Source organism: Rhinoraja longicauda, chromosome 14 (genome assembly GCF_053455715.1).
Source record: "Rhinoraja longicauda isolate Sanriku21f chromosome 14, sRhiLon1.1, whole genome shotgun sequence".
Lineage (NCBI taxonomy): Eukaryota > Metazoa > Chordata > Chondrichthyes > Rajiformes > Arhynchobatidae > Rhinoraja > Rhinoraja longicauda.
Genome location: NC_135966.1, coordinates 50,649,726 through 50,675,847, shown reverse-complemented (window position 1 = coordinate 50,675,847; position 26,122 = coordinate 50,649,726). Strand labels below are relative to the sequence as shown.

At 44.3% G+C, this 26,122-nt stretch overlaps 1 protein-coding gene across 3 annotated transcripts in view; it reads left to right on the top strand.

Annotated features, from left to right (window-relative positions):
* The window catches only part of LOC144600257 (janus kinase and microtubule-interacting protein 2-like), a 228,258-nt gene that overhangs the window by 194,037 nt on the left and 8,099 nt on the right, over positions 1–26,122 (top strand). For 2 of the 3 annotated variants that reach the window (XM_078411827.1, XM_078411828.1), the window contains exons 17-22: positions 2,021–2,086; positions 11,371–11,439; positions 16,865–16,942; positions 20,123–20,326; positions 24,976–25,041; positions 25,592–25,666. In XM_078411827.1, the coding sequence (XP_078267953.1) occupies positions 2,021–2,086; positions 11,371–11,439; positions 16,865–16,942; positions 20,123–20,326; positions 24,976–25,041; positions 25,592–25,642 (534 nt within the window). In that variant the 3' untranslated portion in view covers positions 25,643–25,666. The remainder of the gene's footprint in view (positions 1–2,020; positions 2,087–11,370; positions 11,440–16,864; positions 16,943–20,122; positions 20,327–24,975; positions 25,042–25,591; positions 25,667–26,122) is intronic. The other variant, XM_078411829.1, reaches the window with a different exon arrangement.

Genomic DNA, 26,122 nt, shown 5'->3' with positions numbered 1-26,122 from the left:
GATGGAGATAGAGGGGATGCAAGGGTTACTTGAAGTTAGTGAAATCATTATTCATACCACTGGGGTGTAAGTTGCCCAATCGAAATATGAGGTGCTGTTCCCCAATTTATGTTTGGCCTCACTCTGACAATGGAGGAGGCCAGGACAGAAGGTTCAGTGTGGGAACGGGAAGGGGAAGTTAAAATGTTTGGAGATCACATAGGCCAAGGTGGACTGAGTGAAGGTGTTCAGCGAAACGATCGTCGAGCCTGCGCTTGTTCTCGCCGATATAAAGGAGTCCACATCTGGAACAGCGGATATAGTCAGTGAGGTTGGAGGAGGTGCAAGTGAACCTCTGCCTCACCTGTAAAAGACTGTCCCTGGACAGAGTCGAGGGAGGAAGTATAGGGACAGATGTTGCATCTCCTGCGGTTGCTGGGGAAAGTATCTGGGGAAGGGGTGGTTTGGGTGGGAAGGGATGAGTTGACCAGGGAGATGCAATGGGAACGGTCTCTGTGGAAAGCAAAAAGGGGTGGAGACGGGAAGATGTGGCTAGTGGTGGGGTCCCATTGGAGGTGGCGAAAATGTCGGAGGATTATGTGCAGTAGGCTGATGGTGTGCAAGGGAGGATGAGGGGGACTCTGGGCCTGTTGTGACTGGGGGAAGGGGGAGAAAGAGAAGAACCAGGGAGACATGTGTGAGAGCCTCATCTATGATAAAGAATGAAGACATCACAGAAGTCCTGGTATTAAACACCTCATCTTGGGCGCAGGTTTTGGCACAGGTGGAATTGAGAGTAGGGGGGTGACATCTACAGCTCATTTGGGGTCTTGTAGAGGGAGTAGGGGGTGATGCTCAAGGAAGATTCCTCAGCTACATCCTGCAGGTGTGCAGTGTGTGTGTATTTACGTCATATTTTTATGTGCCTGTGGTTGTTTGTTTGTGGTTGCATGTGGACGTAGTTAAAGGTATGTGCTTGATATGTTATTGTGCAAATGGGTGAAGGTGGCAAATGGTTTTACGGTGAGAATGTTAATTTTTCCCTGCTTTACCGTCCACTGTGATTTCCCCTTGAAACCACCGTTACTGTAGAGCAAACTCCATCAAGATTGATGTGATGTTAAAAATGTCACTTGGAATCTGTTTTCCAATACTCAAACCAGTGCTGTCAGCTCAGCTATTTACGCCCAGCCACTGATCTAATATTGCAAGTGGAGATTAAATCTGCCCTGTGCAGTGCAGTGCAGGCAACCAAACAATCTGGCAGGTTGATGAGGGTTCTTAATTGTTCAGTGGAAACAACTATTGACATATTTCTTGTGGAGTGTATAGTGTGTTATGAGTGTGTGTGTTATGAGTGGAGATGTGCTTTAGATAAACAGATTCCAGCGTATTCCCCAGTCGGGAGCTGGGGTTTTGTACAACAAAGACCACCAGCATTTGTGGACACTCCAAGGCCTAGTTCACATAGAATAACTGATCATTTATTGTATGTTTATTGCTGTTGTTGTCACGTCTAATGTGCCTGAAAAATCCTAAGGTCATACGTGATAGGAGCAGAATTAGGCCATTCGGCCCATCAAGTCTGGTCCATCATTCAATCATGGCTGATCTATCTCTCCCTCCTAACCCGATTCTCCTGCCTTCTCCACATAATTCCTTACACCCCTGAAAGACACGGGCCATATGAATTCCATTGTTCCGACTCATATCCGATCACATGACCGATAAATACTCTTGATTCTCTTGAAAATCACTGGTTTAGGCCTCCATTCATATCCAGTTTATGACTTGAACTGAATGAAGGTCACAGACTGACTCCATCAGAGAGTGGGCCCATTTATTTTCCAATCGACTACCCTAGTAGTGATGTTAAATAACTGGTCTGGCATTTTATTTGAAGAGCCATATGGGTTGCAGTAGAATTTCATCCACTGTTATACGTCTGCTATTTCACCAGGTAATGCATGTATCTATGCTGATCCGCCTTTACGATGCAGATGCTTTTCAGAGGGAACTATTTGTGTATTATTTTTCCTAGAATCTCAGAAATGAGGAACAAGTGGCAATTATCCAGGCAAGCACTGTGCTGTCTCTGGCTGAAAAGGTAAGGCTACCTGCTTGCTTGTGGACATGCTGGATTTGTTAAGGAAGTAACATCTTCCATGAGGTGGCACGGTGGCGCAGTGGTAGAGTTGCTGCCTTACAGTGCCAGAGACCCGAGTTCGATCCTGACAATGGGTGCTGTCTGTACGGAGTTTGTACTTTCTCCCTGAGAGCACGTGGATTTTCGCCAAGTGCTCCAGTTCCCTCCCACACACCAAAGCCCTACAGGTGTGTAGGTACATTAAAATTGCCCCTGGTGTGTTGGAGAGTGCTAGTGAACGTGGATCGTTGGTTGGGCTTGGTTGGCATGGTCAAGTTGGACCAAAGGGCCTTTTTCCCAGCAGTATAACTCTGACTCCCACTTTCCATGCCAAGAGGTATGTCGGGGTGAATATCAGGCAAGGGTACGGTTGAACTGACGCTGGAATCACTTATTTATTTACAATTACCATACATTATCCTCTGTTCCACCATTCCTAAGGAAGCACATCTTAGTATGTCCACAGTGCATGTTTTGTGCTTATATCTACAATGACTGCTTAAATTCCCTGTGAGTTCTGTTCTCCAAATAAACCTTTTTCCTACCAGTTCTAGGGGGCTCTGTTGTAGAGTCATAGAGACAAACACTATGGAAGCAGGCCTATCGGCCCACCAAGTCCGGGCCGACCATCAATCACCCATTTACACTAATCCCATATTTTTATTCTCCCCACATTCGACTCCCAACTGATTCTACCATTCACCTCCGTACTTGGTGATCAATGTGCCGTACTTTCTCCAGACTAAAAATTATAAGATTGAAAGATCTTGATGTTTTTCTTTCCTACTCAATTTTTGGTAAATTTGGTTCCTGCCCCAATCCTCAGCCCGTTTGCTCAACCAATGTGTTGTCATTGGCCATTAGTTGAAGCTAACGAAGTCCGCCCTAAAACCATTGTTGTTTTGTCTGAAGCATCTTCTTCTTCACCTGCCCTGTGGTATTAGCTGATCACACCACCTTCTGGAGACACAAAGAACTGCAGATGCCGGAATCTAGTGTAGAACACGAAGAGCAAGGATTACTCAGCAGCATCTCAGGGGAACATGGGTAGGCAACCTTTTTAGGTCAGGAGCAGAAACATCCTCCAGAGTTGCTGCCTGACCCACTGTGTTACTTTGTGTTCTATCCCTTTGATCCTATTCCTTGAAGCATGAGGCCATCTTGCCCTGGATTATTTCCTCGGCCTCAGTGGCCAGCCTTCAATTTTCAGAGGTCCCACCCCAGTTACTATGCACTTTTCCGTTCCTTGCCACTCTTCCTATCTTTAAAAAAGCCTGCAAAAGGATATAGATAAGCTAGGAGAGTGGGCAGCGACTTGGCAGATGAAATTTAATACTGATAAATATGAAGTTATGCATTTTGGAAAAAAAAATCATAAAGAAAGTTATTTTCTAAATAACATAACATAACATAACATAACATAACAACACTTTATTGTCACTCGGCACAACACCGAGCGAAATTTCAGCAGTCACACAAAATACAGCAAAAAGAAAAGAACACAGGACACCCGACCCCAACACAAACATCCATCACAGTGACTCCAAACACCCCCTCACTGTGATGGAGGCAACAAAACTTCCACTCTCTTCCCCCCGCACCCACGGACAGGCAGCTCGACCCCTACCGAGGCAAACGACACGCACAGCCCCCGCAAGGGGATGGAAGGCCCCCCGGCCGAGCCACCCCGGGCACCGAAACGTCCCGCGGCCACACCGGGCGATGTTAAGTCCAACGGCCGAGCCGCACCGGGCACTGAAATGGGGAGGAGCTGCGTGGTAATACAACGCAAAGGGACCTGCGGGTACTAGTACAGGAATCACAAAAAGTTAGTATGCAGTTGCAGCAAGTGATTAGGAAGGCCAATGGAGTCTTAGCCTTTATTGCCAGGGGGATAGAGTATAAAAGTAGGGAGGTGTTGCTGCAGCTGTATACAGTATTGGTAAGACCGCATTTGGAATACTGTGTGCAGTTTTGGTGTCCATATTTAAGAAAGGATGTACTTGCTCTGGAGGCAGTGCAGAGAAGGTTTACACGGTTAATTCCAGGGATGAGGGGGTTGACATATGAGGAAAGGTTAAGTAGGTTGGGACTTTTCTTATTGGAGTTCAGAAGAATGAGAGGCGATCTTATTGAAACGTATAAGATCGTGAGGGGCCTTGATCGGGTGGATGCGCTAAAGATGTTTCCGATGATCGGGGAGACCAGAACTAGGGGGCATAGTCTTAGAATAAGAGGGGGCTCTTTTAAAACTAAGATGAGGAGAAACTTCTTCACTCAGAGGGTGGTTAGTCTGTGGAATTCGCTGTCTCAGGGAGCTGTGGATGCAGGAACGTTAAATAAATTTAAAACAGAAATAGATTGTTTTTTAATAGCAAGGGAATTAGGGGTTACGGGGAGCGGGCAGGGAAGTGGACATGAGCTATGGTTAGTACAGTAAGACCTGAGTAATCTCCTGGACAAGTTTCGATCGCCTAGCTTGGGGTCGGAGAGGAATTTCCCGGATTTTTTCCCCAAATTGGCCTGGGTTTTTGTCCGTTTTTTCGCCTCTCCCAGGAGATCACACGGTTCTTTTGGGTGGGAAGAAGGGCGATAGTGGGAAGGGGGTTGGGGTAGGATCAGCCATGATCGTATTGAATGGCGGAGCGGGCTCGAGGGGCCAGTTGGCCTACTGCTCCTATTTTCTTGTGTTCTTGTGTTCTTGTGTTAAATGCTTTCTCAAATTATGCCTCTCAGTTTCCCACTCTAACCTCTCTCCTGCCACTCAGTCTCCATTTCTTGTCCGCGACATTTCCCTTCGAGTGACCTAGTTCAGAAAGAAGATTGATTAAGTGATCAATTTAAAGGAGCAGCATAGAAGCAGATTCTTTATCCCACCGAGTCCACACCAACCATCCATCACCAGTTCCCGGGTTATCCGGTTCTCTGTTATCCCACTTTCGCATCCACTCCCTACGCATTAGGGGCAATTTACAGGGGCCGATTAACCTACAAACCTGCACGTCCTCGGCATGTGGGAGGAGACCAGAGTACCCGGAGGAAACCCATGCGATCACAGGAAGAACAAGCAAACCCGAGGTCAGGATGGAACCCGGGTCTCTGACGCTGTGAGGCAGCATCTGTACCAGCTGTGCCACTGTGTTGACCCAATGTTGACCCAATGAGACACTGCTCCTCACCTCCCCTTATCCCACAACTCTGGCCTTTTCCCCTTTTCCTGGAGACTGGTATTGCTGAACATCGAATGATCCATGAAGACAAACCCCTTTAGAGATACAAATTGCTGTTGTTGCCGCACGTTTGAAACTTTCCAAGCTACCTGTTACCACCTACACCAAATTTTAGTTGTATAAAATAATCAGTGTTTGCCAAGGTTATTCAATCTAAATTGCCCTTTGACTGTACAGGTGCAAAATGCAATAACTGTTCAGTATCCAAGGCAGGTGCCGATAGATACGCTGCTTGAATTTCCTTTCATTGACCTCTGAAGAAAGGATATCAGATAATGTGAAGGGCCTCGACCCGAAACCTCACCTATTCCTTCTCTCCAGTAATGGTATCTGCCCCACTGAGTTACTCCAGCTTTTTGTGTCTATCTTCAATGTGGAAGTGGAGCTGATCTGCTGAATCCCACTCATTCCCTTCTCCCCCTCTCATTCACTTCATTCATATCTCTTTCATTTCTGGCACGGTGGTGCAGCGGTAGAGTTGCTGCCTTACAGCGAATGCAGCGCCGGAGACTCAGGTTCGATCCTGACTACGGGCGCCGTCTGTACGGAGTTTGTACGTTCTCCCCGTGACCTGCGTGGGTTTGCTCCGAGATCTTCGGTTTCCTCCCACACTCCAAAGACGTGCAGGTATGTAAGTTAATTGGCTGGGCAAATGTAAAAATTGTCCCTAGTGGGTGTAGGATAGTGTTAGTGTGCGGGGATCGCTGGGCAGCGCGGACCCGATGGGCCGAAGGACCTGTTTCTGCGCTGTATCTCTAAATCTCAATTCACTTCTCCCACCCTGAATTTAAACTTCCCACATTGTGTCTCACTTCAAGAATTCTGCACCAACCTATTCACCATCCTCTGAGAACTTCTCTCAGCATCTTCCTTAAATCTCACCTCAAGAAAAATGGCTTAAATAAACACAAGCATTGTAGAGACTGCTGATTTTTTTTGGTTATTTCATTATATTCTTTAGTTATCAATATTTGTGCATGTTAACCTGATGTATGCAGGAGAAATTGACAAACAATATCGTGTACAATGAATGGGTTTAAGTTGTTGCAAGACACCATTTGTGTGACTAACTCTGGCAGATTGTATATTTAGATCAAAACCACAGAAAAACTATTTTGCCTTCTCACTTATCAAGTATTCAACTGTCCAAATGCTATGTAATACCACAGAGCTTTAGTTTACTTTAGAGTTACAGCACGGTAACAGGCCCTTCAGCCCACTGAGTCCGCGCTGACCAATGATCGCCATACACTAGCACTATCCTACACACTGGGGACAATGTCATTGGAGCCAATTAACCTACAAACCTGTACGTCTTTGGAGTGTGGGTGGAAACCGGAGCACCTGGGGAAAACCCACGCAGTCACGGGGAGAACGTATAAACTCTGTACAGACAGCACCCACAGTCAGGATCGAACCTGGGTCTCTAGTGCTGTAAGGCAGCAACTCCACTGCTGCGTCACCATCACGCCCCTGAGCTGATTGTATTTGTTTTTCAGCAAAAGATATGTCATATGAATTCCTACTGCTTATAATTTTATGTAGAGATTAAAAACAGATGAGGCCGTGGGGTTCACATCTGCGTGTATAGCTGGTCATGTGATGCAGCTGCTTGGCCAAGCTCTAATAGTTGGGGTTGATGGAAATCTTGGACGTTAATGACCTGCTGCTCTCTAGTGGCTATACTGTGGAATTGCTTGTGAAAAACCAGCATCTGCAGTTCCATCCAACACATAAAGTGCTGGTGTAACTCAGTGGGCCAGGGAGCATAGAAACATAGAAAATAGGTGCAGGAGGTGGCCATTCAGCCCAGCACCGCTATTCATTGTGATCGTGGCTGATGGCTGAAGACAGATCCAAAGTACCTTTTCAACTCTTCTGCCATTTCCTTGTTCCCCATAATAATTTCACCCGTGTCTGCCTTCAAGGGACCCACATTTGACTTTGCTACTCTTTTTCTCTTAACATATCTAAAGAAGCTTTTACTGTCCTTCTTTATATTTTTGGCCAGCTTCCCCTCGTACTTCACCTTTTCAGCCCGTATTGCCCGTATTGTTACCTTCTGTTGTACTATGAAAGTTTCTCAATCCTCTGGCTTCTGGCTACTCTTTGCTGTGTTTTCCATCTTTTCTTTTAGTTTTATTCCATCCCTAACTTCCCTTGTCAGCCACGGTTGCCTCCTACTCCCCTTAGAATCTTTCTTCCTTTTTGGAATGAAATGATCCTGCATCTTCTGGATTATGCCCAGAAATTCCTGCCATTGCTGTTCCACCGTCAATCCTGCTAGGATCCCTTTCCAGTCTACCTTGGCCAGCTTCTCTCTCATGCCTTCATAGACCCCTTTGTTCAACCGCAACACTGACACTTCCGATTTAACCTTCTTCTTCTCAAATTGCAGATTAAAACTAATCATATTATGGTCACTACCTCCAAGCGGTTCCTTTACCTCGAGTTCTCTTATCAAATCTGGTTCATTGGACAACACTAAATCCAGAATTGCCTTTTCTCTGGTCGGCTCCATTACAAGCTGCTCTAAGAATCCATCTCGGAGGCACTCTACAAACATCTCTGGAGAACATAGATAGGTGATGTTTTGGGTTGGGACCCTTCTTCAGACGGAACTGCTAATGTCGTCTGGTGCCAACAGTGAGAGATTTCAATCTTTGCCATCTCTGGTTGGAATCTGTCTTGGAAGCTTTCACACATGACCTCCCACCTCCAACCATCCCATCGAATTCCATCCACTTCAATAGGCCTTTAACCATTTTAATGCAATATTAGTTTAATTATGTAACTTTTCTTTTGCAAAATTCATCACTGTGGGCCACTCGCATCCACATGTAGCTCTTCTGAATGCATATTTATGCAATGAGTTGGTCCAGGGACCAGATGTGCTGCTAGTGCTTGCTCAACTTGTGGAGCAGGCAGATTGGCATGTCACTGGTGTGCAGCCCTAGGTTAATAGTGCTGCCATGTCAGGATGCAATGTTCCAGCTCATGCAATCTCTCAACCATGCACAGCTGAGCAAGTTAACCTCATCCTCAATGCTACTTCAACATGGGCAGCTCAGAAGTACAACTCTCCCTGTGACTGAAGATGGACACAAAGCGCTGGTCACTCAGCGGGTTGAGCAGCATCTCTGGAGAAATTTTGGGTTAGAACCCTTCTTCAGACTGAAAGGTAGAGAAGGCCAGAACAAATCAGGGCCGGGAAGAGATGACCTCAGGAAGGGTGACACCCATAATGGCCCATTGTTGGCTGGGGAAGATGTGCTAACCATGGGGTTCTCCGTCTCCCTGTGACTGCCTGGCTTTCCACTGGGGGCTCCATTTTCTCTCGCATCCCAAAAACCCGGGGGCTGCAGGTTAATTGGCTGCTGTAAGATTGACCCCAGTCTGCAGGGAAGTGGTAGAATCTGGGGAGAATCTGTTCCTCGAATTTGCGCTGCGCCTCACCCTGACAATGGACGAGGCCCAGGACAGGAAGGTCAGATTGGGAATGGGAGGTGGACTTGAAGTGCTGAGCCATCGGGAGATCAGGTTGGTTAAGACAGACTGAGCGAAGGTGTTGAGCGAAACGATGGCCGAGCCTGCGCTTGGTCTCGCCGATGTAGAGAAGTTGACACCTGGAACAGCAAAGGAGGTCAGGTTGAGTAGGGCTGCCCTCTTGCAGTGAACATTAAAGATGGATCTGCCTGCACGGAACAATCATGCAAAGGAACAAGCAGCAGACATAACAGACTTTCTACATAAAGCTTTGCAATCCCGGACCAGTTTGTGTGTTGTATGGAATTTGGCGCCTCTAATTCTCTGAACAACACCACATTCTGTATCTTTCCCTCTGTGTGGGATTGCCAATTCACATCAAGCAAATTCTCAATGCCTCTTGTGGGCCAACGGTCACTTGGAATTTTGACGAGCTTATTCAAAACATGTTGCACATGAGACTCTTTTATCCTGCGTAACTGAGGCCTGAAAGTGTTTCGCGACAATTCAATAGTAGCCTTTGGAAATCTTTTGCCAGCAGAAAGTGCACGTAACTGGACTTCTGTCTAAATAATGGATGGACAAACAAAGAAACTGGGCCAAAGTAGAGGGTCCAAGACACAGCAAGACAGAGGTGCTTAGCTTCCCAGAACAATTGAGGCATATTTTCATCACTGTTGGAACCCATGTAACAAATCCTTATCACTGTTGAGAGATCTTTAATGACGGTTGGTGCATATTCCCTCAGTTCCAAGAATCTCCACCACCACCCATCTCATCACACTCTGCAGAAAAGCAGGAGCATGTTACACTGTAGGTTATTACAGGCAGATATTTGCCAAACCCTTGTATGGAACATAATGAACAGTGCCCTTTAAGTTCTGCTTGGAAGTATTGTGCCTTCAGTTTAGTTTGGTTTAGTTTAGAGATATAGCGTGGAAAGAGGTCCTTCAGCCCAACGAGTCCGCATCGACCAGCGATCCTCGTACATTAGCACACTATAGATAATTTACAATCTTTACAGAAGCCAATTAACCTACAAACCTGTAAGTCTTTGGAATGTGGGAGGAATCGGAGTACCCGGGGAAAACCCACATGGCCACAAGGAGAATGTACAAACTCCATACAGACAGCATCTTCAGACAGGATCGAACCTGGGTGTCTGGTGCTCTAAGGCAGCAACTCTACCGCTGTGCAACCATGCCACTTCAAGACACAAGGTTGTTACAATCGATGATGCATTAGATTCAACTTGCTCATCAGAAAGAATGTAAAGCCTCCTGCAACTACTAAGTGATTCCAATGGTTTTGTCTCCATTATCTCTGGTGATTATCCATTCCTTATCCTTTTGTGTGACTCTTGCTCAAAGATGTATTTGGGCAGTTTGACAACTTGCCTCTTTGTTTCATTTGAGGCAAAGGTCTGTCATTTATTTCTCCCAGGTCTCGATGTTTTCACATGATTGTCTCATTCTTCCATTTTCTGGCCGAATAAAAACCTTGTCAGACATTTTAATCTTGTGAAAATATCATTCCTTTAACGTTGCTGCATTAGTTTAATGATGTTATGAACAGCTGCAGCCTGCAGTAGAATGAATGAAGGCAGTGAAATAAAGATGGATTTATCCTTTCTTGGGCACTTTGCAGATTTGACATTCACCACTCAATAGACAATAGACAACAGACAATAGGTGCAGGAGTAGGCCATTTGGCCCTTCAAGCCAGCACCGCCATTCAATGTGATCTTGGCTGATCATTCACAATCAGTACCCCGTTCCTGCTTTCTCCCCATACCCCCTGATGCCGCTATCTTTAAGAACACTCCTACAGCAAACAGCGAAAGCGCAATATTCTCAACTCCGCACCCGCCTTCTAGTGCCCTGTGACCTCTTGGAAGTTCCTCATTATAAGGTCTTGATAGGGCACAATGTATCCTGAATGCAGTGCACATCACACCTGTCTGTTACAAGTCAGCTGTCAATACTAATTGTGGCATCAACATGAATAAAACTGTGGGTGTGTCCTGTTAATATATTGTTCCTTGACAATGCACTTTACATTTGGAATCAGTGTATAATCTTATAGTGTATAATCATATGATATTTAACTTTTCATGTAACTTTCAGATTAGGATATGCTTTTTTCTAGCCTGTATGGATTTTCCTTTCAGATCTTAAGTTAAATATCATTCATTTTATATATTGTACAAGGTATAAGTTAGACTCAATTTAATGATAACAAAGAATCTAACCTTATGAATGTTTTATGAAAAAAAGGACAAGGATAATTGGCAGAGCCCAAGGACTAAATCTGGGTTTTCAAGAGTTCACCTCAGACATCCAGAAACGTTGGGTCATGTTCATGTAAATATGACGTGAAATAAACACACAAACCAGGTTAGGGTTCATGGATGTGTAATAAACTCATTGTGAGCTCCCTTCTTTAGACCTGACACAGACTTTCACAACCGACCGTGCTGGGTTCCATGCTTGGAGCATTGATGCTATTTCATACATTTCTTTTTTTCAGTGGCTACAGCAGATTGAAGGTACAGAGGCTGCCCTTCATCAGAAGATGATAGACTTGGAGATTGAGATGGTAACTAACATTTATTTTCATTCTAACTGAATGAACAACTTGAAATTGTTATCTCTAGTCCCTATAGCTAAGATGTTAAAACTCCAACAAGAGGGTCAAGAGTGTTTTATTGTCATATGTCCCCGATAGAACAATGACATTCTCACTTGCAGCAGCACAACAGAATATATAAACATAGTGCACTATAAATAATATAATAAACGAGAGAAAAAAAAATCAGTTTGTGTATATATGCACATACTCACAAATACACACACACACACACATGCGCACACACACACACACGCACACACACACGCGCACACACACATACACACACACACACACACACACACACACGCACACACACGCGTGCACACACACACACACACACACACACACACACACACACACACACACACACACACACACACACACACACATATATATAATATATATGTGTGTGTGTGTATATGTATATATATATATATATAGAAGGTAGACACATAATGCTGGAGTAACTCAGCAAGTCAGGCAGCATCTCAGGGGAGAAGGAATGGGTGATGTTTCGGGTCGAGACCCTTCTTCAGACTGAGGGGTCTTGACCCGAAACCCCGAAACATCACCCATTCCTTCTCTCCTGAGATGCTGCCTGACCCGCTGAGTTATTCCAGCATTTTGTGTCTACCTTCGATTTAAAGCAGCATCTGCAGTTATTTTCCTATATATATATATATATACGCATGTGTGTGTGTGTGTGTGTATATATATGTATACACACACACATGCGTCCACACAAGTATAATTTAGCACCCTAGGTAAGTTGGTGGTGCCAGTCTAGCAGATGTTATGAATTATTGGACATTTGTCCTATTTTGATCCCAGCACACATTCCTTTCACGCTTTCTATGTTTCTTTGTTTAACAAGCTACACAATCTATATACTAAAACTCTTGTTTGTTTGTATGTGATCGAACTTCAGCCAAAACGGTATAAGATAGCGCGACATTTTTAGGCCCACCTTACTCACCGTCGTCGCTTTAATGGTAAAAATTGTAGTTTTATTGAAATTGGTGTAATATTTCAAAAGTTATTCACATTTTAAAGTTTATAAAAACCAGCGCATGCGCAGTTGGGGCCGGCCCTCATGTAAGATGGCCGCCAGACCAGCGCCTACACTTACGTAAGATGGCCACCGGGTGACTGCGTGTGCGCAGTTGGGGGGAGGGTCGTCATTTTCGTTCAGCTCCCACCTCCCGCCAGACGCCCGTTTGGTTCCGCGGCCCAAGTGGGGGGAACGTCACAGCCACCGCTCCAAACCCCGGGCGTCTCCATCATGGCCGCAGCTCCGCCCCGCCCTCCAGCTCCCGCTGAGCCATCGCACCGCCGCTGCCGCTGCCCCCGCTCCAAACCATGGGCGTCTCCATCATGGCCGCCGCTCCACCCCGGAGCCCCCGCCCCGCCATTGCCACTGCTCCAAACCACGGGCATCTCCTTCACTGCTGGGCCCCGGAGCCCCGCTGATCCATCGCGCCGCCGCCGCTGCTTCTTCTTCCCGCTCTAAACCCCGGGCGACTCCATCATTTCCGCCACTCTGCTCTCCAGCTCCTGCTGAGCCATCGCACCCCCACCGCTGCGACCTCACCTCTCCATGTTGGACGAATGGAAGATGCAGAAAGAGATTCCCGAAGCCGTTTATCGGAATCACAAGGTGTGGAGATGAGTCACATCCTCTGTACAGGAGACGATCTCCGGATATGGGAGGATTTCAGGGACTTCAAGAAGGACGCCGGGATCGACCTATTACTTCTGAATGGGTGGTGCCCTGTAATGCTCAACTCTTGAAGTTGTTCAAATGTCACATCAACGTTGAGATATGCTCCTCTGTAAAGCCAGTCAAATACGTGTTCAAGTACACCTTGAAGGGGAGTGATCAAGCAGTTTTTGGAGTTAACAGGGATGATGAAATTGCACAGTACTTTACTGGCAGATACATCGGTCCGTCGAAAGCAGTGGGATCAATCCTTGGGTTTCCAACTCATGAAAGAAGCCCTGCTGTCATTCGACTCCAGGTACATCGACCACAAGAACAACAAGTCGTCATCAGAGTCGATGAGAAATGAGGATATCACGAGAACAACTTTAACTGAATTCATGGAATTGTGTTCTCAAGATCAATTTGCAAGAACACTGATGTACCCCGATTTTACACATGGAACAATAAGAAATGGCAAAGAAGGAAGGTTGGGAAGATAGTGGAAGATCTTCCAGGTATTTTTGAAGCCAACATTCTGGGATGAATGTATACTGTTTCACCAAGATGTGACCTCTACTACTTGAGACTGCTTCTCCATCACGTAAAAGGGCCAGTATCCCATTCATCGAGGATGCATGATGGACATATTCTTTCTTACTCCAAAGACGTCTGCATCGAAAGAGGTTTGTTGCAAACTGACGACCATTGGCAACAGACGATGGAAGATGCTGAGCGGACAAGACTTCCCAAAGCAATGAGAGATTTGTTTGTTTTGCTGACGATTGCTGAGATCAACACTTCTCGACAATTATGGGATCGCTTCAAGAATTTAATGTCTGAAGATTACCTTCAAAGAGAACAGAGAACAATCGATGATCCAAATATCATGATTGATGAGAGGCATCGTGATGAGGCTCTGTTGTATATTCAAGACAAGCTTGCGAATTACAACAAGACACTGGGATACTTTCATGTGCCACTACCAAGACATGGAAGGATGAACCTTGATGGTGACAATCCAGAATTGCTGAGTGAATTGCAATACAATAGACCTGAACAACAGTGATTTGTTGAAGAGAAGGAGCCTCTGCTGAATGCTAAGCAAAGAGCAGTGTATGACCATGTGTGCAGCTGCTTGGAAAAGAATGTTCCTTCAATGTTTTTCATTGATGCACCAGCAGGAATGGACAAAACAATTCTCACCAATTTGATCCTCTCCAAAGTTCGAGGTCAAGTTGATGTTACTTTTGTTGTAGCATCCTCTGGTATAGCAGCTACATTGATGCCTGGTGGAAGAACTGCACATTCTCGATTCAAGATACCCATCAAAGTAATACAATGTGCAACATTGAGAAGAACTCCAACATGGTTCATTTGATCAGGAGTGTGAGACTGATTGTTTGGGATGAGTGCCCGATGATTAGGAGGGAGAGCTTTGAAGCAGTGGACAGAACTCTTCGAGATCTATGCAAAAAGAATGATGAGCCTTTTGGCGGCATTCTTACCATATGTTGTGGCGATTTTCGCCAACTCCTTCCTGTTGTGAAAAGGGGAAATGATGCTGATGTTGAAAATTCTTGCATCAAGAAATCCTATTAACGTTCAAATTGTTATATTTTGTTATTCACATTTTAAACTTTAATAAATCCCTTTTCCACTTGCTGTGCCCGTCAGCCGCCCATGCGCAGTAATACCTCCATGTTCCACGTCACCATGGAAACCCGACGGGCGGGAATGGCGGCGCCGCCGGTGAGCCCCTAAGAATGGAGGGGGGATGGAGTGGGTGACTGGGGGGTGGGAGGGGAAGGGGGGAGTGGGTGGGGAAGAAGGGGGGTTTAGGGGATGGAGTGAGGGAGGGGAGGGGAGGGTGCTAGACCAAAGAAGAAAAAAACACCATTTTAAAGAAAAATTGCAATTTTCATTGAGATTTTTTTTATTTTTAATTAAAGCCATTTATTTTAAAGAAAAAAGTGTGATTTCCCCCACATCACAATGGCAACCCAATGCGTTGTGGGCCCAACGGGTCCACTTGGTCTAGTCGTATAGTAAAATCTCCAGTTAACCCAATGAGTTTAAAGGGAATGGAATTCCAGTGAGTTTAATGGGAGCATCAGGAAATGGGACTTTAATGAGTTAAAAGGAGTGTAGGTCACAGGATTTCCAAGTTTATAGGGAACACAGTCAATGTGGAGCAACGAGAGAGGATGTTGCAGAACTCTCGTCGGAGAGTGGAGAGGAACTTTTTCAAAGTAGACATACCTTGACCAGATTTCGCAGTGGAGCCGACAAAGTGTGTGGGAAGGAACTGTAGATGCTGGTTTACACTGATGATGGACACAAAATGCTGGAGTAACTCAGCGGGTCAGGCAGCATCTCTGAATAGAAGGAATAGGTGACGTTTCGGGTCGAGACCCTTCTTCAGACTCCAGCATTTTGTGTAAACCAGCATCAGCAGTCTCTTCCTACAGACAGTAACTGGGGAACTGGAGAGCCAGATTCCGAACCATTAGATTTTTCAAACAATTGAATAGTGGATGATTGGAGTTTTACTGACTATATAAATCATAGGACGAGGAATCGTTTTACTTCTGCCGCATAATATAGTTGTGGCTCAGAGTTCTCTAAATTTTTTAAAGCTGCATAAATTTCAATATATTTATCTACAAGGTTTGCAAAACAACTTTACCAAATTCGTCTCTGAAACACAGCTCTGACATGGCATTATTTCTTGGCCTGCTACAAGCTCTTCCAGCTGCCAGTATTTAGCAGGTGTGGCCTCCACAGCCATTGCACAAGAGATATAAACAATCTAAACAACACTCACCCAGGCTCTCACTATTGAATGAGCTGGACAGGGCAGGGTGACTGTTCTCAGAAGGATGTGGACAGACTGGTCAACTACACTGTTCTGTGAGTTTCTCAAAGGTTGAAAAATCTCATTACTGATGAATTTTGTGAGTTGGGCTGCTGTTGACATCAGCAGATTACTCCAGAAAAAAAAACATAGTGGCAAAGGAAAACCCTGCTAAACCTCAGGGGGCAAGTTTCCCAACAGGTGTTTACTATAGTTTAGAGATACTGCACGAATATAGGCCCTTCTGCCCACTGAGTCTGTGCCAACCAGCGATCCTCATAAACTAACACTATCCCACACACTACATACTCCATTTCTCCCCCTATGCTGAAGAGGCTATGCCTGTTGGTGTAACGCCTGTTGGAACCATCTCACTACTGCATCCAGCTGTGAATGAGTATGACTTTGCTTGCATGGAATGATTCCCTATCCCATCCCCAGCACTGTCAGTGAGTGGGGTGACTGGATCAGGTTCGGAACACTCCTCCTTTCTCTGCTGCAACTTCATTCGGCTCATTTTGGAAAGTTCTGCACCCAACTCAACATTGTTGGAGCTGCAGTGACCATGTGTTGATGATGGTGCACAGTGATATAAACACTCGGTGGAGAAGGCATTGTCTTTATGTTGTGTTCATAGCTGTTGCCTGTTGGAGTCTCTGAATTGTGCCAGTGGTTTGGTTTTAACTCCCATGATCTCATTTCAGTTATTTTCCCTCATTAGAAAGGTGACTGCCAGACACGTTACATTGACCCAGTTGAGCAAGAATCAAAATGCTTTGTGTTGATGTAGGATTTTCCAAATTAAATGAATTAAATGTAGATTCTCTCCCTTGCAGGATATGTTTTGCAAACAAAAAGGCTACCTGGAGGAGGAGTTGGATTATAGGAAACAAGCCCTGGACCAATCATACATGGTAAATAATTTCATGCTTCATTTGGTCGGGTTAATCATTCAATATACAGCATTAGAAAAGTAGAACAGTGCAGCATCTGAACAGGCCTTCAGTCCACCATATTGTTTTGTTCACAAAGACTTGGTTATTCTTTCTACAAAGGTGAAATTATATACAAATATGTTCACAGTATTGTATTTGGGGGGCTTATATGGGTTCAGTATCCCACATATTAATCCTTCTGCATATCATTCATTGTAAGGCATATAGAGAATTATTTACATTAAAAAGTATGCACCGTACCACATGCAGATTGCTCATTACGAACAGAGATATTATTAACAGGATAGTGTTAATGTACGGGGATCGCTGGGCGGCACGGACTTGGAGGGCCGAAAAGGCTTGTTTCCGGCTGTATATATATGATATGATATGATATGATATGATTATTAAGCTTACATCATATTCATTATTGATGAGATTAGTTTATTGTCACGTGTACAGTGAAAGGCTTTTGTTGCGGGCCACTCAGTCAGCGGAAAGACAATACATGATTACAATCAAGTCATCTACAGTGTACAGATACATGAAAAATGGAATAACAAGAATATCTGAGAGGAGATTAAGACAAGGATAGTTGAAGTATGAAATGCTACTGCTGGAGTATAGATTTAAAAGAGTGGAGTGATTGTAGTGCATGATTGTAGATCCACTTGTGTGACCAGTACCCCAAGGGTTGCCTGGCTTGGGCGCCATCTTGGTAGATATAGTTTCTTGGAATAAAGATTAGGCTTGCATTCACTGGAGTTTAGAAGGATGAGAGGGGATCCTATAGAGACGTATAAAATTATAAAAAGACTAGACAAACTAGATGCAGGAAAAATGTACCCAATATTGGGGGAGTTCAGAACCAAGGGACACAGTCTAAGAATAAAGGGGAGGCCATTTAAAAATGAGTTGAGAAGAAACTTTTTCACCCAGAGAGTTGTGAATTTATGGAATTCTCTGCCACAGAAGGTAGTGGAGGCCAATTCACTGGATGAATTTAAAAGGGAGCTAGATAGAACTGTTCTAATTTGTTTCATTGGGTTGTTTAAATTAATACTGACTAGCTAATTAATTTATTGCGTCGTATGGGCGGCGCATTCCCAATCTCGTTGTACCCCTGTACAATGACAATAAAGATATATTGTATTGTATTGTATTGTATTGTAGAGCTCTAGGGGGTAGTGGAATCAAGGGATTTGGGGAGAAGGCAGGCACAGGTTACTGATTGTGGATGATCAGCCATGATCACAATGAATGGCGGTCGTGGCTAGAAGGGCCAAATGGCCTCCTCCTGCAACTATTTTCTATGTTTCTATGTAATCACAAAATGTAAGAGTAATTATCTTTCCTCTTGGATAGGAGAGGTTTAGGGGGGTATGGGCCAAACGCGGGCAGGTGGAATTGGTGGAGAAGGAGCATCTAGGTTGCAAATGGTTGGAAGTGTAATCGTACACACAAAAGCATTATCCCATGTGAAATAACCATATAACCATATAACAATTACAGCAACACATTTTTGCTTCAATTGATTATATTATTGCACTGTGGATAGCTTGATTGTATTCATGTTTAGTCTTTTCTCGGTTGGACTAGCATGCAAACAAAGACTGTTCACTATACCTCGGTACACATGACGAAAATAAACTAAACCAAACTATTCTCAAGCTCTGTGTCACTTAAAATTAGCAGTTATATGGACATAACAGGAGAGAGTTGTTGGGGTTTAGGGGGAGAGTAACAACTGAGTAAAGTCACATGAAGATTTGTGTTCAGGTAACTGAAGTATATCTCTACTATCCTTTCACATTAAAAACATACATTTGTTTGCTAGTATTTATAGATTGTTATTTAATTCTACTTCATTGTTACTGATGAAAGACGTTACTTCCCTTTCTGTGCAAAGTGGTTGCATTAATCATGGACCCTCGTCTAAATAAGCAAGTTGATTCATGCCAGCAGAACCAAACTAAATTAGATAGGCTTCAGACTAATGTCACGGGATAATAAAGCAATATTTTGATCCATCTGGACCCCGTAATCTCCCTGCGGTGATTTTGTTCAGTTGTTGGTCTCTCCACTACCCATCACAGGTACCCCTGCCAGCCATCCGCCCACTTGTTCCTCCTCCACCATCAGTGCCACCTTTATCAATGTGCTTCTTCATCATTCCAGATGCACAAATGTCGTCTTCCCGATTCCAACAGCAGTCCGTGCAATGTGTAGTATATAACCATTTGCAGGATATTTTGGAAATCGTTGCAGCTGATGTTTTACATTGATGGGAAATGTGCTGAATAAATCTTAAAACATGAAAGTAGTGGTGAACTTGACTCCCACCCCGTCAGTGGAATGTTGATGTAGCAAAGCCTTGGCTATCTCAACATCAAGTCTATGTTTGTGTTGAGTCATTAGACCACTACCCAGATGGCCACAGAGAGTGGGGAGAGGAAGTTACAGATGTGAAGGTTCCACAATTGGTCTCAATGTCCCTGGGCTAGACAAGGTCTAAGCTGTGGTTCTTCCATCTTGTTTCTGTCCAATGGCTCCCATTGAATAGCTCACTTTCATGATCGGGGTTGACTTCCTAACTTCCATGGCTAAATAACCCAATGCATTTATCATAAGGTCATATGTGATAGGAGCAGAATTGGCACATTCGGCCTATCAACTCTACGCCATTCAATCATGGTCGATCTATCTCTTCATCCTAACCCCATTCTCCTGCCTTCTTCCCCTGACGCCTGTACTAATCAGGAATCTATCCATCTTTGCCCTAAAAATATTTATTGACTTGGCCTCCAAAACCTTCTGTGGTAAAGAATTCCACAGATTCACCACCTTCTGACTAAATAAATGTCTCCTCATCTTCCTAAAATAATGTCCTTTAATTCTGAACCTCTAGTCCTAGACTCTCCCATGAGTGGAAGCATCATCTCCACATCCACTCTATCCAAGCCTTTCATTATTTGCGTAAACACCATTCACGTGCTCTAACCAGTGGGCTAAAGTGCCGAAGATGGAAAATACCAGAAAACAAAAGAGGCCAATTGTCTTAGACACATGTTTGCTCTGAAATGATGTTGACTATTTTCAGCATCCAGCCTCTTGTTTGTTTATTTTTCCTTCCTTCACCTGTTTTACCTGTCCTTTCAGCATATCCAAGACCTGGAGGCTACACTGTACAATGCACTGCAGCAAGACACCGTGATCAAACTGGGGGAATCACTGACTGACAAGCAAAAGGATGACTTGCGAACCGCGGTGGAGAAGCTTCGACGTCAGATGCTGAGGAAGAGCAGGGAGTTTGACTGCCAGATCCTGCAGGAGCGCATGGAACTGCTGCAGCAAGCACATCAGGTGAGGTGCAAAATAAGATGTGCCTTCCAAAATGGTGATTTTGTTCTGTTTACTTTGTTGTTATCTTCTCCCAGCTAACAATGATCTATTCTCCATTTTCCTTGATCTCCATTCCCTTTGGCCTAATTTCACACCTTATACTTCTTTATCTATGTATCTCCCTCTCACCTGAGATCAGTCTGAAGAAGGGTCTCGACCCGAAATTGTACCCATTCCTTCTCACCAGACATGTTGCCTGTTCCGCTGAGTTACTCCAGCATTTTAAACTGATCCTGTTTTAAATCACCGATTGATTCTGAAGGAGGAGAGGAGGAGAATGAGGAGGGAAGGCTCATGAGGAAGAAGGTGGCTCAGAGTTAGAATATATAACAGACCAGTGCAGCCCTGCACCAGCGTCTTTGTGCCACAATGTCAGTCAGTGATACCAAGTTAAACTAATCTCATCTGCCTGCACATAATCCACATCCCTCCATTACCTGCATATTCATGTGCCTATCTAAAAGCCTCGTAAACACCGTTTGTCTGCTTGCTTCCACCATTACCCGGAGCTGATTCCACTGTCTGTATAATAACACTTGTCCCACACATCTCCTTTAAATATCCCCTCTGATCTTAAAGTCTTTGACATTTCCACTCTGTCAAGAAGATTCTGACTATCTACTCTATTCATGCCTTTCTTAACTTTAAAGACTTCTATCAGGTCCTCCCTCAACCCCCGACACTCTAGAGAAACCAATCCAAGATTGGAGAATAAATTTACTCCATTAGTTTTGCTTAAGATATTCCCATGAGTTTGACCATTTAGACAAGAAAAACATTGATTGACAATTACAGTGCAACCTCAGAATTTTTCAGAGTGCTTGACAACCACTGAAGTATAGCTGTGGTGTAATCTAATTGATATTCTGAATGATTTATTTCAGATTTTTTTAACTGTCAGAAATAATGGAATAGTCCATGGAATGTGAGACTCCAGGAACTTATTCATCTTATTTTCTGAAGAATCTAACGTTTGATTCATATTTTTAAACTTGGTTCATTTACCTGAGGGAGATCATAGAAATGTATAATACTTGCTTAGTAAAGACTAAAGGAATGGAGTACAATCTGTACTGAGTTTGTACTGGGGTAATGAAATATAATTAGGATGTTGAGGTTATTTTAATATTATAATTTTTTTTTTTTAATTGGAATCTTGTTGATATTCTGAATGAATTATCTCAGCTTTTTTTGACAACTCTGAAGTGTGATAAACAGGTGGCATATTTCAGGTATCATGTCTACGAAGGAAAGCAATTCTCCAACAAACTGTAAAGAGTTTTGCCATTACTACACAGTGATGATGAGGCACAAACAGCAAACTCCCCAAACCAGTCTGGAGTGCACCACATATGATGCAGTCCACTGGGTAAATTGGCATAGTGTTGCCAGCATTATGCTATTCTGAGTACCGAGACTGGAGCCGGAGGCCTGGGGCCCGTACCCGGGGCCTGAGGCTCAGCGGCGCTCCCCTCCCCGCCCGTGGGGCTACGGACCACCGCCCGGAGAGAACCGCCCCGGTCCCAAGCCGTGGGATCAGCCGCAGGACTACCCCCGCACTGTACAATGCACTGCAGCAAGACACCGTGATCAAACTGGGGGAATCACTGACTGACAAGCAAAAGGATTGAGAGTGATCAGCCATGATCGCATTGAATGGCGGTGCTGGCTCGAAGGGCTGAATGGCCTACTCCTGCACCTATTGTCTATTGTCTATTGTCCCACGATGTCTCCACTGTCTTGTGTGCAGGCCACATGTACAGTCGGCAAGTCGTTGGTTCCAGCGGCTTTAGGGCTTGTCTACCTAGCGCGTGAAGCCTGGGTTCGGCGGATTGCGCGGAGGAAACCACCAAAAGGTTCAACGGGCAGAAAGACGATCCCAGCAAAGCGCCGTGGAGCGCAAACAGGGCAGAGTGAGATACGTAGGGCACTTCTGACCATCCACTGCATCCTGACCTGTCCCCAGCCATCCCGACTATGTCTTGCAGCTGGGACCCGATAGGCCAGGACGAGAGAGTGAGGCCGGCGACCAGCACAACTCCTCCTCACTTAAATCCAAGTCAAGCGCAAGTCGTGACTTCAACCTCGGCCAGCACACACACCACGGCTGGCGGCGATCCCAATCAGCGGCCGAAATAATAAGATTGAAAGTGAAGTCATGGTCATCTTCCAACCCGAAGGACGAACAACAACATTCTGAGTACCACAAATAGGAAGATTGTAATTGTTGTTGGTGGTCGGAATTTAATTATGTGAGGAAGTGGATTCACAAACAGATGTTTCTTTTCTCAAGAAGCCAATAATTGGAATTGGAATTTGTCAGGTGTGGCTTCGCTTGCTAGCTGCTGTAATGTCGTTACTGAACTCACTAATTATCCACCGCTTCACCTCAGTGATTCTACACCTCCTGAGTTGTAATTCAAACAATTAGGGGAAAGAATCATCTTAAAATGCGGCTCCTTCCCAGAGAAATGAATGGGAGTGGGAGGTTGTACAGGAGACTGAAAAACAAGGCTCCTTGTAATGATATAATGATCTCTTACCTGGCCACACCGACCAGCACCCTCTGCCTTCCCCTCACCTCTTTCTACCAACTTTCTCCCCTCTATGCCATCAGTCTCAAGAAGACTCCCAAATCTGAAACATCGTCTGCTCGTTTCCCTCCACAGACGCTGCCTAACCCACTGAGTTCCTTCAGCAATTAGTTTTTGAGTTATTTTGCTTCTTGCTTTGCACCAAATCTCGGACACAGACACTCGTAACAAATTTAAGTAAAACAGCAACTTGTGCTGCCGAATCTCTTCTGTTTTGTTCCTGAGATGCATCTGAGTTCAAAGCAGAAGAAAAGAGGTTTGGGAAACTTCTATTGCTCGGCCCCAGACTGTTCACACTCAGCGTGTGAATGCAATGGATCTGTATGTGGTTGGGAGTTGGGAATACGTGGGTGGAGCAGAAAACTTGATTCTACTGCAGGTACACACCTGTAAATGGTCAAAGCGAGGAAAAGTGATGCCTAGTTTTCTTGGGTTAAAGGCAGAGAGGGTTTGCTAGTCTTCACCCAATTTGTTCAGATCAAATGGCTCAACAGGACAAGGTTCTTTTGATTGAGCCATCTAGTTTAGTATAGTTTAGTTTAGTTTAGAGAATCAGCACAGAAACAGGCTTTTGGCCCACCGAGTCTGCGCCGACTGCCGACTGCACACTAACACTATCCTACGCACCGGAGACAATTTACAATTATAACCGAGCCAATTAACCTTCACATCTTTGGAGTGTGGGAGGAAACTGAAGATCCAGGAGAAAATCAATGCAGATCACAGGGAGAACGTACAAATTCCGTATAGACATCACCCGTAGTCAGGATCAAACCCGGGTCTCTGGCGCTGTTAGGCAGCAACACTACCGATACGCCACCATGCTGCCCTAGTGATGGAGATTTTTGGGAACTCTGCCCTGCATTGGCTCATGGTGGTGTAACCTTCCTCCACTTACTTGACAAAACCCTTCTAACATCTATTGAGGCTGCTTAATTAATGCAGTGTGCAGTGTAATTGATTTCTTGTACAGACACGTTTGGGTCTACCAGGCTGGTTTATTCCAGGCTAGGCATGAGATGGATAGAAATAAAAACCATCTGCTGCTCACTGGGTGGATGAGAAGGTGCTCTGGAAGGGTCAGGCAGGGAAATTAATGGTTTCCCTACAGACTGCTGAATTGAACAATTAGAATACCATCAGCATTATCAATATATTAACTTCTTAAAAGTTTGGAGATGGTGCAATTGCTCGTAATTCTATCTGCTTCAGTGACATCGTCTCTTAAGTTCTTCTGCCTCAGGGAAAACAGACCTAATCTCTCTGGTCTCTCTTCATACCTAACGTACTCCATGCCAGGCAACATCCTGGGGAATCTCCTCTGCATCCTCTTGAGTGCTATCATATAATGCAGTGATCAGAACTGCCTCCTGCTGAGGTCTGGCCTATGTTTTATAAAATTGGAATGTAACCCTCTTAATATCCTGACTCAGGAAAGCTGTATCACAATTGCCACCTTAACTGCATTATGCATCCATACCACCATCTTCAAGATTCCTTGGACTTGCTCACTGAGGTCCCTATCTATGTTCCTCCACACATCTTGATAATGTTGGAGGTGCTCTAATTATATGTAGGGAATGCAGAACTTTTACTGAAATGCATCTTTGGTTTTGCAATACACAAACGCTTAAAAAAATTAGCTGCCCATTGACAATAGACAATAGGTGCAGGAGGAGGCCATTCGGCCCTTCGAACCAGCACCGCCATTCAATGTGATCATGGCTGATCATTCTCAATCAGTACCCCGTTCCTGCCTTCTCCCCATACCCCCTGACTCCGCTATCCTTAAGAGCTCTATCTAGCTCTCTCTTGAATGCATTGTGATTGTTTTCTGGAATTTGGTTGTGCTGAATAACATGGTTGACAAACGGAGGTGACTGATACCGTGCTGAATGTCTACTCAGCATTGAAATCAAGGAAAGGGTTATCGATGGGTTCATTTAAGTGCGTGACTCAAAATCAGAGCGTGGTGTTTCTGACAGCCAACTATTTAATGCGTAACTTGTTTTTCAGAGAATACGAGACCTGGAATACAAGACTGATGGTCAGAATCAGCAGATCAAAGATCTGGAAGAGAAGGTGAGTTTATCAGTCTGGCAGAAGGCCACGCTCGTACATCAGCGGGCCCAGCATGTAAATGCGTTGCCTCGTGTGCCATTTTGCTTGTGCAGAGGAGAGAATGTTTCAGGAAGTACAGGTAGAAATCATATCAGTGAATATTTTAGCCACCATGATGAGAATCGTCCCTGGGGCTTACCACAGAATGCACTACCAATGCTTGATATTGTTTGTTCAAGGAGCTCAATAGCCGGATGATCACTCTGTGCAATACAATGACAAGGAACACAGCTTCACTTGCAAGGAGTTAAACTAAACCGAAAAGGAATGGCTTTGTACTCGTGTGGAAATAAGTGTTTAACTATAGTATTTTTACGGTCTGTTCTGATGTTCCACAGACCCTTAACTAACTGTAAATAAGATAATATCTAGAGTTTGTCAGTGAGAATCACTCCATAATGTTGTAAGCTGTGTTTTTAACATTGTTCCATATTGCTGCTTATCACTTAACCCTACTTGTTCTAAACATTTTGCTCTTCTTCTGTCTTTCCATTTTCTTTTCCATCCTCAGTTTTTGTTTTTATTTTTGTTTTTCTCCCTTGCCTTTATCCTTTGGCCTTGATGTCAATGGGACTCCCTAAAGAAGGTAAGTGAATCTATATAAAGTCCACTTCTTGATATTGGACAGATAGATGATTGTAAAAATTAACTAGATCTTTCATTATGACATTTTTAATGCCATGATGATCATTCTTTCGAACCTTTCTACTATCCCCTTGTCGGATATCGTTGCTTATCGTACTTTTAGCTGCTAGAAAGGCATAAGAAGGACCATTCTTTGTACTGCTAAGTTCTCAGAGGTAACACACCTCTGGAAATACAAAGAAAATGAGGAACCACATCCCAGTGGAACAATATACCCCAACATATAATGCTACGTAGGACTGCCAGAAATTTAAAGTGTCATTAACATGTTGATTGTGAGCCTACAGGAAAATAAATCAACAAAATTGTGACGCTGCATTAACTAACTCTTTTTTTTTTAATGCCTAAAAAGTGATTTGGAACAAAGTTAAGCTTTCACTTTGAGACAAAAGGTGGT